Source organism: Mesocricetus auratus, unplaced genomic scaffold (genome assembly GCF_017639785.1).
Source record: "Mesocricetus auratus isolate SY011 unplaced genomic scaffold, BCM_Maur_2.0 Super-Scaffold_100015, whole genome shotgun sequence".
Taxonomy (NCBI): domain Eukaryota; kingdom Metazoa; phylum Chordata; class Mammalia; order Rodentia; family Cricetidae; genus Mesocricetus; species Mesocricetus auratus.
In genome coordinates this window covers 4,427,636-4,441,049 of record NW_024429198.1, presented here as the reverse complement: position 1 = coordinate 4,441,049, position 13,414 = coordinate 4,427,636, and the positions used below count along the sequence as shown (strand labels likewise).

General features: G+C 38.5%; 1 protein-coding gene across 2 annotated transcripts in view; it reads left to right on the top strand.

The window, feature by feature from the left end:
• Wdr70 (WD repeat domain 70) overlaps window positions 1-13,414 on the top strand; it is a 214,369-nt gene that overhangs the window by 35,760 nt on the left and 165,195 nt on the right. For both annotated transcript variants that reach the window (XM_040757590.1, XM_040757591.1), the window contains 2 exons: window positions 9,486-9,545; window positions 11,317-11,450. In XM_040757590.1, the coding sequence (XP_040613524.1) occupies window positions 9,486-9,545; window positions 11,317-11,450 (194 nt within the window). The remainder of the gene's footprint in view (window positions 1-9,485; window positions 9,546-11,316; window positions 11,451-13,414) is intronic.

Here is a 13,414-nt window from a genome sequence, read left to right as displayed (position 1 = left end):
ACCATATGTCCTACCTCAGTTTGTCCCCTTTCAACCTCTGAGGGTTACCCATCACCCCCTTCATCCCCTTACCACATGCCATACAAGCTGGAGAAAGTCTTTGACTGTGACTTTTCTAACAAACTTTTCCTTGTGTCTGGATCCCGACCAGTTCTTAGCACAATGCCATTGTTGTGGCAGCCTGTGTGAGCAGTGACTCTTGTGAGAGACATTGTGGCAGACCTTTCTCCTTCATGAAAAAAGACTTCACTTCTTAGAATCTAGGGTCTTTCCCTCCATTTGAAAGGAGAACACTTTTTTCCTGCAAGAATCCTTCTTGCTTCTCAGGCAGAGTGGAATGGCTCCTCCCTTGTGTCACATCTGTTTGTTATTTTCCCTTTACATTTTAGTAGCAAGCTTGTTGAAATCTAGTCCATATATCCTAATTTGCTATTTTCAAGTGTAGCATTTAGTATATCCAGTGGACTGTATAATTCTCACACCTGTTATTTTCTTCTTTAAAATGTTTTAAATAAAACTGTTATTTTAAGATATGTGTATGTTCGCATATCTGGGTGTGAGTGTGTACATTTGACTGCAAGGGGTGTCAGATCTCCTGAAGCTGAAGTTATGGGCAGTTGTGAGGAACCCGACATAGGGCTGGGAACTGAGCTGTGGTCCTCTGGAAGAGCAGCATGTGCCCTTAACCACTGAGCCGTCTCTCCAGCCCTTCATTATCTGGTTCTTAAGTTCTTTTCTGTCAGGTCCTGACACTCTTCAGCCCCAAATAAGTACACAGATGTTATATTAATTTATAAACTGTTGGTCGAAGGCTAGGGCTTCTTACTGGCTACCTCTCTCTTATTAATTATTCACCCGTAACTACTTATGTATGTGTTTTTTACATGGCCTTATCTTACCAGAGAATGCCTAGCGAGTCCTATCTTCCTGGTCTCTGTATGGCTTCTCTCCCTGGCTACCTCTCTCTCCTTCCTCTCTACCCAGCATTCTCCTTGTTTGGTAGCCCTGCTTATACTTCCTGCCTGGCTATTGGCCAATTATATATTAGGAATCATACAATATGTGCTCTTTTGCTTGGCTTCTTTTACTTAGCCTAGTGTTTTCATGTTCACCTGTGTTGTAGGACAAATCAGTACTTCGTTAGTTTTTAATCCCCATATAATATTTCATTACCTAATAAACCTAATTTCTCCATTTATCATTTTATAGACATTTTCTTGTTTAAATTTTTTTTTGGCTATTTTGAGTAATGCTGTTCCTAGCATTTTATTCACAAGTTTTTGTATGGGTGTGTATTTTCTTTTTGAGAGAGGTGTGTCCAAAAGTGAAATTGCATAGTCAAATGGTAATTATGTTTATAAAACTTTGAGGAACTGTACATTTATTTTCCAAAGTGGCTTAGTCATTTCCTATTTACCAGTGGTAAATAGAGGTTCAGCTGATCCACAACCTTGCCAATGCATATTAATCTTTCTTATTGTAACCATTCCAATATGTGCAAAGTAGTATTCTATTTTGGTTTCGATTTTAATTTTTCTAGTGAAACATGATGTTGAACATCTTTTCATACTATTATTGATTATTGTTTTATCTTTAGTAATCTTTTTATTATTCAATGAAAGGGTTCTTTATATATGTGGGCACAAATCTCATATCAAATACATGATTTGAAAATGTTTTATTTTTATTACGTTTTATGTAATAAATGTGTACACCATGGCAGAGGACAGTTTGTAGAGTTTATTCTCTTCTTCCATGTTTGTCCTGGGGTTCTGGGGTCCAGGTCATTAAGCTTGATGGCAAGTGCCTTTACCCGTTGAGCCATTTTGGCAGCACCACAAATACTTAATTCTGTAGGGTCTCTGACTCCCATCTCTCTCCTTTTGGTGATGGTAGTGAGGAGCAAACAGGATCTCTGTGTAGCTCAGGCAGGAGGTCTTAAACTTGAAGTCCTGCAGCTTCAGCTTCCCAAGTGCTGGGATTATAGGTGTGTACTATGTATAGTTTTGGAATGTGATTGACTGATTAATCCCAGTGTGTCTGTTTCTTGTCACTTTCTCCATGTACTTTAACTGCAAATGTTTTAAATGTCTGTGAAGTACTTTGTTTGGAGTAGAAAGCCTGGGGTAAGATGGGAGGGCATATTGTCTCAGCAAAAACATCCGTGGCATCATAGAAGCAGAGCATGAAAATATGTAGTACCTTTATGAAATATTTGTTACATTTGAGAAGTTATGGAATAAATTTCAGTGTGGCTGAGAAATACATAGTTTTAGCAGTCTTTACTAAACAGTTTGAAGTGATTGCTGTGACCTGTACTGCTTTGAACTTGACCTGTGTCAGTAACTGAAGAAGTGACAAGCACAGGTAAAGCTGGGATCGGGTTGGCTGTGTGCTCAGGTAGAAATGCACCTGCAGCAGCCCAGAAACTCAGTGTGTCAGTTATGTATTGAAAAATGAGAGGGTGCATCTTGGTAGGAACTCTCTGTAGGAATACAGACTCAGGTGGCTGTTATCTGGGATAAGTAAGCTGCAGTTGCCATTTTTTGCACATACATACTAGTTTTAGCTAAAATTCAACCTTCCTCAGCTCAGGGGAACCCTTTGCCATTCCCACGGGTCTGAGGCATTGGCATCCTTGACATGGATTGTCAAGTCAACAATACACAAGTCATTTGCTCCCCACATGACAACTATTTGTATTTTGATACGTAGTTTTCTTTTCTTTCTTTCCTTCCTTCCTTCCTTCTTTCTTTATTTCTTTTTTCTTTTTTTTTTTTTTTTTTTTTGAGACAGGGTTTCTCTGTGGCTTTGGAGACTGTCCTGGAACTAGGTTTTGTAGCCCAGGCTGGTCTTGAACTGACAGAGATCCGCCTGCCTCTGCCTCCTGAGTGCTGGGATTAAAGGTGTGCGCCTCCACCACCCGGCGATAAGAATTTTTAAAAATTTCATTTGTGGGGCTCTGACTGTCCTGGAACTCACTCTGTAGACCAGGCTGTCCTTGAATTCACAGAGATCCACCTGCCTCTGCCTTCCGAGTTCTGGGATTAAAAGCGTGTACCACCGCCGCCCGGCTTTGAGTCTTGAACATACAAAATACGTTCTCTACTACTGAGCTACTTCCTAAACCTTTGCCCTGTTTTAAATTGTGTTATTTTGTTGTTGACAGCCAGAGCTACACAGAGAGACCCTATCTCGAAAAACGAAAAAGTAAAACAAAGCAAAGAAACCCTCAGAATCATTAAAATTAATTAATTAATAAAATTGAGACATAAGACTTGAATAAGGAATTTCTCCAAAGATAAGCAAATGGAAGGAATTTCTCCAAAGATAAGAAAATGGACAATAAGCTCATAAAAAGAAAAAAAAATCTGCAATGTCACTAATGACTAAAAGAAACACAAATCTAGCTGGATGTAATGGCATATGCCTTTTACCCTGGCTCTACCAAGGCTGAGACAAGTGGATCTCTGAGTTTTCAACCAGCCTGGTCTGCATACTGAGTTCTAGGCAAGCTATGACTACAGTCAGACCCTGTCTCAAAACAAACAAACAAACAAAAAAAAATCATCTGAGATGGCTCATTGGATTAAAAAGCACTTAATACACACACCTGAATTCCTGGATTTGAACCCTTAAAGCCCATGTCAAAAGAGGGGACAGGGAAGCAGGGAGAGATGTCTCCATGGTTAAAAAGCACTATTGTTCTTGCAGAGGGCCCAAGTTTGTTTCCCAGCACCCAAGTCCAGTAGCTCACAATAGCTTTTAGGATCCAACACCCTCTTCTGGTCTTCTCAAGCACATACACTCGGTGCACATGCACCCTACACAGATACATATGCATATACATAATTACAAATGAAAAATGAATGATTTAAAAGTCAGATGCAATACCATGCATCTGTAATTCCAACACTCCTATAATGAGATGGGAGATAGAGAAAGGAGAATTGCCTGAAGGTTGGCAGGGAACTGGCCTAGAGGGCACTGCATAGGAGAGACAAAGGAGATCCTGCCTTAACATGGTTGAACAAGAGTGCTGACTACTGAATGTGGTCCTCAGACCTCCACAAGCATACCATGGCTTATAGTAGCAAACGTATACACTTCTTAACTTTTGACTTTTCACCTGCAGGGTTATGATTTGCAAATCTTTTGAAAACACTGTAGGGTGTTCCTCATATAGAATTGCCCAGGTTAGCCCAGATGTGCTTACTATTGTTACCTGAGACAGACTAAAGAGCCTGGGAAACACCCTTTGGGTGTTATTTAAAAGCAATCCAAGACAAGAAGGAGTATCTTCTTCTTTTTTCCATTAACATTGTAGCGTTTGTTATGAGTTCTCCTTATAAGTTACTTTTCTAAAGTAATTTAATCTATGATGTTCCTTGGCAGCAAAATCTTGAAAAATATTTTATTGTAATTGTGAATTTCACACTAAGCCATATTTCAAAGTCATTAGTAAAAAGTTCTGGAAAAAGTACAGTCACTAAGTGATAGGCTCCAAAAAGATGGATTGCTACTATTTTAGATGATTAAGTTCTGCCAGTTAATATGGGATTTTTATGAGTTATGCCCTCCATGACTTCCAGTAAAACTTTGGTTTTTAAATGTAAACAATACTTTTAATTTACTCCTAATATAAATATGAAGTTTTGTGGTCTAAGTTTTTGCTTAAGTGTTAGAAAGTGTCTATATATAGGCACATTCTGCACAGAATGAAACGAAATACTTCTCATACCAGCTTTTTTTGTGATGGTATTTCTACTTGCTGAATGATTAAAAAGTAATTATGAAATGAAAGGCAGACTATAATAGTTTCTTCTTTTAAGTAATTAGTTATGAAATGAGATGTGAATTGTGATAGTTTCCTCTCTAACTCAAATGTTTCAAATGCTGTTTCTTAAACACAGATACAGCAGTGTCCTATATAATTCAGTGGAGGGAGGGCTCAGAATCCATTTGTTGGACATTTTAATTATTTTGGATTTGTGTTGGAATATCTTCATCTCTGAAAATAGGTTATGTGTGATATTTCTCAGAAAGTACTAACCCTTAAAGTTGTATCCTTGTTTTGAAAGAAATTGAAAATCTCCCAGCTGTTTATTTGTGCTCATCTCCCTTGTGGTTCCCAGTTGTCTTCAGTGATCTATTGCAGGAAACTATAGAAGCATTTCCCATGCTGTGCTGTTGCCATGTTCAACCTGAATTTAGTTGTGGTATAATCATTTCCTTACCAAGTTTTCAGTTTGGGGTAACTGTTGCCTATTGCTTCTCCTTGGACTGACTTGATGGGATAGCGCCTGCTTCTATTTATGGTCGTAACCATCAATCCCAAAGTCTGACTTAAATGAACAATTACTGACTAACCTGATCATCAAGATAGACAGGGATAATTTATTCATTCCCAAAACTTTTCTGCATTTCCATGTGTTACATTCTGAATGAAGAGCTTCGTATGTGCCACACCTTCATGGCAAACTCTACTGTTATTCACAGTTTTCCAGGGAGGAGAATGAACGTTATTACTATGTTAATGACACAGTTAACAAGTGTCAGACAACATGTACACCTTCTAGCTTTCCTGGCCTTTTTATCTGGGGTGTTTTCGCTCAGGAAAGGACAGTTTAAGATGGAAAGATGGGTAGTCACCATGCTGTTGGAAAGCCAGATGAGCAGGCTAAGTCTGAGGCATTTACAGTGAGTTGTTGATTCATTCAAGAAATATTTACTCAGTGCTTCTTGTGTGCCCTGATCTGTCCTAGGCACTAGGAATAAATGACAGCTCACAAGCAGTAAAGTGACAGATTGAAGGGAAAATAGAGACTAGGTGAAACCATACTTTGGAGAAAACTTAATTGTGGAGGAAAAGATAAACATTAGGCACCGATAGTTTTTGTTTTATTGTATTTGTCCTCAACTGCATGCCCTAACCCCCATTTGCATTACACAAGTACAGGTACTGGGCTGAGGTCTGCATTAGATAGGCTTACTCTTCTATTTCGGAGCAGCTAGGAGGCCTAGCATATGGGAAGTAATTACCTGTTTACATGCTAAGGAAAAAAGCCATAGCAGGAGAAAGATTGAAGGTAGGAAAAAAAGGACATATCCCATGTGTTTAGTTAAATAAATAACAAAATAATCCATGAATTTTTGTTGCTCTTTTTGAGACAGAGTTTTGCTGTATAGCTCAGGCTGTTGTTTTTTTTTTTAAACTATTTATTTTATTGTATGTGTTTGTGCCTGAGTGTATATATGTGTGACATGTGTATATGAGCCTGAAAAGGTCAAAAACGGTATTAGATCTCCTGGAACTAGAGTTATAGAAGGTTATGAGCTGACATGTGGATGCTGGGAATTGAGTGTAGCTTCTCTACAAGAGCAGTAAGTTCTGTTAACCACAGCACACTCTTTCCAGCCCTGCAGGTTGGTTTTTAACCATTATGTAGCCCAGGGTAGCCTTGAACTCAAAATCAACTCAAGCCTCTCAATTACTAAAACCACAGGCATAACCAGCATGTCTGGCTTGTAATGGACATAATTGTTGTTTTTTTATTACTCTTTTTAGTCTTTGGCTCTTTTAGGTGGCCTGCCACCCAGCTCCCAAATAAATCACCTTTAGAGGCACATTCTTAGTTATGAGTGCCCGACTTTAGCTAGTTTTTCTTAACTTAAATTATTTTGACTGCCTTTTGTCTTTGGGCTTTTTCTTACTTTCACTCTTACTCCGTGTCTTGTGTAGCTGGGTGGCTGGCCCCTTGCATCCTCCTCTCCCTGTTCTATCATGCTTCTCCTCCCCTTCTTCCAGATTTCCCCTTCTGTTTATACTCTCTGCCTGCCAGCCCAGCCTATCCTTGCTCTACCTCCCTATTGGCCATTCAGCTCTTTACTAGACCATGAGGTGTTTTAGACAGGCAAAAAAATCACAGCTTCACAGAGTTAAACAAATGCAACATAAATAAAAACAACACTGCTCTACATCATAAACAAATATAGCACACATTAAAATAATATTCTATAAGATGTTAGTGTAATTACCCTGCTCTTAGATAACGAAGATTTGATTAAATAATGAAGACTCATAATCACATGTTTATTGTGAACTCTTACATGTTATTTATGTATCCTCTACTGTCTCTCACCTAATTGTTTCACATTTCTGTCACTTGTTATATTAAATTATAATCATAGCTGGGCAGTGGAGGCACACACCTTTAATCCCAGCACTCAGGCAGATGCAGGAAGATCTCTGTGAGTTTGAAGTCAGCCTGGTCTACAAAGCAAGTTTCCAGATAGTCAGAACTGTTACACAGAGAAACCTTGTCTCAAAAAACAAAAGCAAAAACAAAAAATTATAGTCATGCTGTCTGCCTCTTGGGTCATGAGCTTCTTGAGAGGGGAGGTTGGTAGATGGCTGATGTCCACCTCCTGGGTAGTATGACTTCACTTGAATAAATGATTATTAAATAGGAATGACTTTATCATTCTGCTTGGAGGTGTCTGTATATATTGTGTATGTGTTAAGTGTACACAGTGTATACAGAGAGCAGAAAGAAGTGATCATGTTTTACTAAGATACAGTCAGATTTTGATATTTATTCTTTATCAGAGAACAATGTTTTATAGGATAAATTTGTTTTAAATTTGTCAGCTAACATGATTGCTAGAGTGGTTAATTTCCAGCTAGAATTAATAATGCTAATTTATTTTATTGTTTCTTTTTTTTTTTTTTTTTGGTTTTTACGAGACATGGTTTCTCTGTATTGTTTTGGAGGCTGTCGGACTTCATTGTTTCTTTAATGTCTGCTAGGTTCCCTTTATAATTGCGAATTTTGAAGTATTTCCACAACATTTTGAGGTGTATTTACGTATACATCAAAATGCTGTATTTATAAAGATGTAAAGGTTTTGTTTTAAATTTATTCTTATGTGTATGAGTGTTTGGCCTACACAGATTTCTGGGTACCACATGCATTCCTGCTGCCTGTGGAAGCTAGAAGTCATTAGATTTTCTAGAACTGGATTTTCAGATGGCTGACCATGTGATTGCTGGGAATCAAACCCAGGTCCTTTGCAAGAGCAGTCAGTGCTTTTAACTGCTGATCTGTCTCTCCAGCCCCAATTTGGAGATATTTTTCAACTTTATTCATGATTGTTTTTTAACTGTAAGCTTCATTAAAGACTTTTTTTACATTTATCCTCCACCCCCCTAGTCTCTCTCTATGTGTGTACACATGCTATGGGGGGCTTAGGGATGTTGAGTCAGTTTGGGAGTCAGTTCTCTCCTTCCTTTATGTGTGGTCATGACATCCATCCCAGACATTAAGCCTGACAGCAAGTGCCTTTACCCATTGGGCCATCTCACTGGTCTTTCTTGTTTTTTAAAAATATATACATTTTATTTATTAGTGTTGGGGGCATGCTTTTGCCATGTTACATGTGCAGAAGGGAGGGGACAGCTCATGAGAGTCATTTCTCTTCTATCCTGTGGGTCCCAGGGATAGAACTCAGGTAGTCAGCTTGGTAGCAACTATTTTTACCTATTGAGTCATCTCCGTGGTCCTAAATAGAAACTTAATCTTTTTTGATTTCTATTATTTGTGACTTCATAGAAAAACAAATCTTAATTTCTCAAATATTGTCAGTATCTACTGATTTATTGTTTAATGTTTGGTTTACAGTAAACAAATAATTTTATTTAACCTAAAGAGTTTCTTGAAGCCAGGTGGTGGTGGCACATGCCTTTAATTCCAGCACTCAGTAGGCGTTAACAGGTGGAACTCAGAGTGAGTTCCAGGACAGCAAGGCCTACACAGAGAAACCCTCTTGAATCGCCCCCCCCCCCCGCCCCCTTCACCACCGCCCGGAAAGGTTTCTTTGTTTAAAGTCAAGTTATTAAGCGATAGGTCATAGGTCAGGATACCTGTAGACTCAACCACCAAGGAGGCGGAAGCAGGAAGATTGCTTGTGTCTACGCATTCTATAGTGGTTTGAGTAATCTAGTAATAACTTCTACTCTAGAAACAAACAAACAAACAAACAAACAAACAAAAAGATAAAACAAACAAACAAAAATGCTCAGGCTGGGCGGAGCTGGCTCAGTAGGTAAAGGCACTTGCTGCTAAGGGCGATGACTCAAGTTTCATCCCTGTGACCTGCATAGTGGAAGGAGGGAGGGAACAGAGGACAAGATGTATATTGGTGTATTTCTATGGCATGCACATGGACACACACACACACACACACACACACACACACACACACACACACACACATGGACGGACGGGCACACAACAAAATAGTAAGTTTTTTTCAAACTTTCAAAGGGAAGAAAAGGAGAGGCTGGGGAAGTAGTTGTGCCCTGGTAGAGTGCTTGTCTCGAATAGTCTTTGGGCACCGGTAGCACACATAGATCTTTAATGTGCTGCGTAGGTACACGTGTCTATCATTTCACTCATTGATGTAATGGAACCTTCCTGTTTCAGAACCCTGTCCAAAGGATCCCTGACTCGCATGAGATAACACTGAAGCATGGCACTAAAACAGTAAGTTTAAATGTTCTTGTTGTTGTTTTCAGTTACAGCTTTCCTGGTACAGTCCGCTGATAAGGTATATTAACAAACCTACAACAATTCTAAGGCCAGGAGATGTCATGAAAGATACAGACATCATGGAGTAGAAAGATGACTTTCACATTCATTTTCATGGGGACCACTTGCTGTCAATGTTATTGTTGGCTTTAAGAACCTCTTTTCCTGGGATACAGAAACATTATAAAGTGACACTCAAATAACAGTTTTATTTTCAATAGCTTGGGAAAATTTCCCATTGTCCTCAGCTTTATTCCCATATCAGTGAAAGGCATGAATTTGTTCACTTCACAGATGAATGATGAGATAAGAAATATACTTTAATCTGTGTTGCCCTAAGATTGCATTGTGTTGTATTTTCATATTATTTACGTACTTATGTTACTTAAAGCCTAATAATAGAAATACTTGCTATGTAAGATGAAATCACTCTGTGTTATTGCAAAATTGTTAAGAATGGTGGTTGAGTGAGCAAAGTGTGCATATGTAATGAAAGCATTAAAAACACTGAAATTGGGGCTGGAGAGATGGCTCAGTTGGTTAAGAACACTGGCTACCCTTCCTGAGGTCATGGGTTCAATTCCCAGCAACTACATGGTGGCTCACAACCATCTATAACGAGAGCTGATGCTTTCCCCTTCTGGTGTGTAGGTCTGTGTGTAGATAGAGCACTATATACATAAAATAAATAAATCTTAAAAAACAAAACACTGAGCCGAGCGTTGGTGGTGCATGCCTTTACTACCAGCACTTGAGAGGCAGAGACAGGCGGATCTCTGTGAGTTTGAGGCCAGCCTGGTCTATAGAGTGAGTGCCAGGATAGGGCCCAAAGCTATACAGAAAAACCCTGTCTTGAAAAACCAACCAACCAACCAGCCAACCAACCAACCAACCAAACAAACAAACTGAAATTGTAAAATCATTATATTTTCTCATTTCACTAATACTACCATTATTTTTAGATGTATGGCACATACATTTTATGATGAGAAAGAAAACATTCAACAGAGGTAGATCCAGAAATGTGAAAATTAATAGATAGGAATCTTATAATAGTGTCATTCATGCCGCAGAAACTTTTCACTTGTAAAAATTGTTTTCAAGCATATATTTGTTAAGTATAATCAGTTTAATGTCATTTTCAATGATATGAAATGTCTTCATTTCTGGTGGTTAATATCAGTACACATAAATGTGATATTAAAAAATACTTTGTGGTCTTCAATATATTCTGAATCTAAATGGTCTTGATAGATTTTTAGCATTGGGAAGTTTCCCCCAAATATTTGAGAACTCCTGCCTTCATTTTTTTTATTATCATATGCTTAAAAAAATATCATGGAGCTGGAGAGATGCCTCAGCGAACCTGGGTTTAATTCCTGTACCCACATGGCAGCATATAGCCTTCTCTCACTTATCCATCCATAAGTAGCTCAGCCTTTTTTTCGTTTTCTGGATCAGCATATTCATAGATCCCATTCTGTGGCTATACCATAATTCACTTATTTATTTACCTGCTGAGGGGTATCTTGATTGTTTCCAGTCACTGATGATTAGGAGTAAAGCTTCGACAACGTTTACACATAGATTTTTTCTGTGAACATGTGTTTTCAGTTCCCTTTGGCAGTGTGCAGTGCCTTTCTAATATCGGTGGTACTGGGACTAGAAGTGGGGATTGTAATAATAATTTGCTTTCCTCTATTCGTTGTTTGCTTGTTTTGGACAGGTTTCTGCTTTGGGTTTGGATCCCTCAGGTGCCCGTTTGGTCACTGGAGGATATGACTACGATGTTAAATTTTGGGATTTTGCTGGAATGGATGCTTCTTTCAAGGCATTTCGATCCCTTCAGCCTTGTGAGTGGTATGTATTTACTTACTATCTCCATAGTTGGCTTGTTTTTTTTTTTTTTCATACTTGGAGATAATGCTGTTGTCATTTGACCTCAGTTTATAATGAATGATATAATTTATGTAAATTATATCATTATTAAATGAAAATAAAACAAATCATACATTTCTTTCCCTTAGCTTCGTATACACACACACACACACACACACACACACATATAACGTGTGTGTGTGTGTGTGTGTGTGTGTGTGTGTGTGTGTGTGTGTGTGCTGTATAGTGTGGCGGTGTTTTGGTTTTTAGAGGCAGTGAATTTCCATATAGCCTTGGCTTTCTTGGAACTCACTCTGTAGACCAGCCTGGCCTTGAACTCACAGAAATCTCCCTTCCTTTGTCTGTTAGGTGCTGAGATTAAAGGTATGTTTCACCACACCTGGCTTATAATGTGTTTTGTTTATGGTATACAGTTTACTGTATTAAATTAATAAAAGCACGGTTAGTAAAAGACCCAGAGACATATATTGGATTTCAAGCTGGAGATCTGAGAAGCGAAACAGCCAATCAGTAGATCTTACCTCTACTCAGCTGAAATGGCCGTTCTGTCTCCACAAATCCTCAGAGGCACGAGGCTCTCACCAAGCCTTAGACTGCTGCCTTTCCTCAGTGTGGCTGCAGAATCAATCTCCTTATGAGACCCTTTGCTTTTTATTCCTCCCTAATGCTGAGAATAAAGGTGTGTGATCCCAAGTGCTGAGGTGATCTTTGTGTGAACTGTTTCTCTTTAAAACTGGATCAATTTTGTGTAGCCATTGTGGCTTTGAACTAACAGAGATCCGTGTGATTAAAGGTATGTACCACCACTGCCTAGCTCTATGATTGCTGGGATTAATGTTGTGTGTCACCACTGTCCTCTCTAGCTTGAGGTTGGCTTTGCTTCCTGACTCTTCAGGCAAGCTTTAATTAATCATAAATAATAGATCACCACAATAAACCAGTATTTATATTCAGGCAGTGGTTCATGCTGCTTTGTTGGTCAGTTAGCATTGTTCCAAAAGGGCTTAGCATGGTGGCTCCATTAGTGGCCTTCTATTTCTACTATGTATGAGCTTGTAGCATTTTGCTTCCTTGTGGTATTATTTTACTCCTTTGTCTACTATTCAGTATTTTTTAGAGAAGAGTAAAGGCTTCCTTATACTTCATACTGTATCACACTGAATATCATACTGTCATATTGTTCTAATATTAGTGATTAGTAAATTAAGATGGATTCCTAAATTAAGTTGGTATTACTGATACTAATGAAGGAATCACTTTGTTATAAAGTGATTTGTTTGTTTGCTTTGTTTTTTTCAGGGCAGGGGTTCTCTGTGTTACTGGCTGTCTTAGAACTTGTTTTGTAGACCAGGCTGGCCTGTTCTAATAGAGATCTGCCTGCTTTACCTCCCCAGTGCTGGGATTAAAGGTGTGTGCCACCATGTCCTGCTCAAATATAATGCAGACAGACCACAATAAGCTTTTTAAAAATTATTTATTTGTTTAATTTTTTTTATACTTCATGTAGGAACTTTGTGAGACATACCTTGACACTATGTAAATAGATAACTTATTACTCATTGATGTTTGCTGTCTGGATTATTGATCTCATTGATGGTTATATATTGGTGATTTTCTAAATCTGTCATTTTGCCTATAAACTTAGAGGCACTCTTTTATTAGTTTATTTTTAAGTAATTTTTAAAAAGATTTATTATATATACAGTGTTCTGTATGACTACAGGCCAGAAGAGGGGACCAAATCTCATTACAGATGGTTGTGAGCCACCATGTGGGTGCTGGGAATTGAACTCAGGGCCTCTGGAAGAGCAACCAGCGCTCTTAATCTCTTAGCCATCTCTCCAGCCCCATGCGACACTCTTTTAAAAGAAGAGGTTTTCTCACTTACTGATGCTGTTTGGTTCTTACCTCAGAGGCAGTTGAAG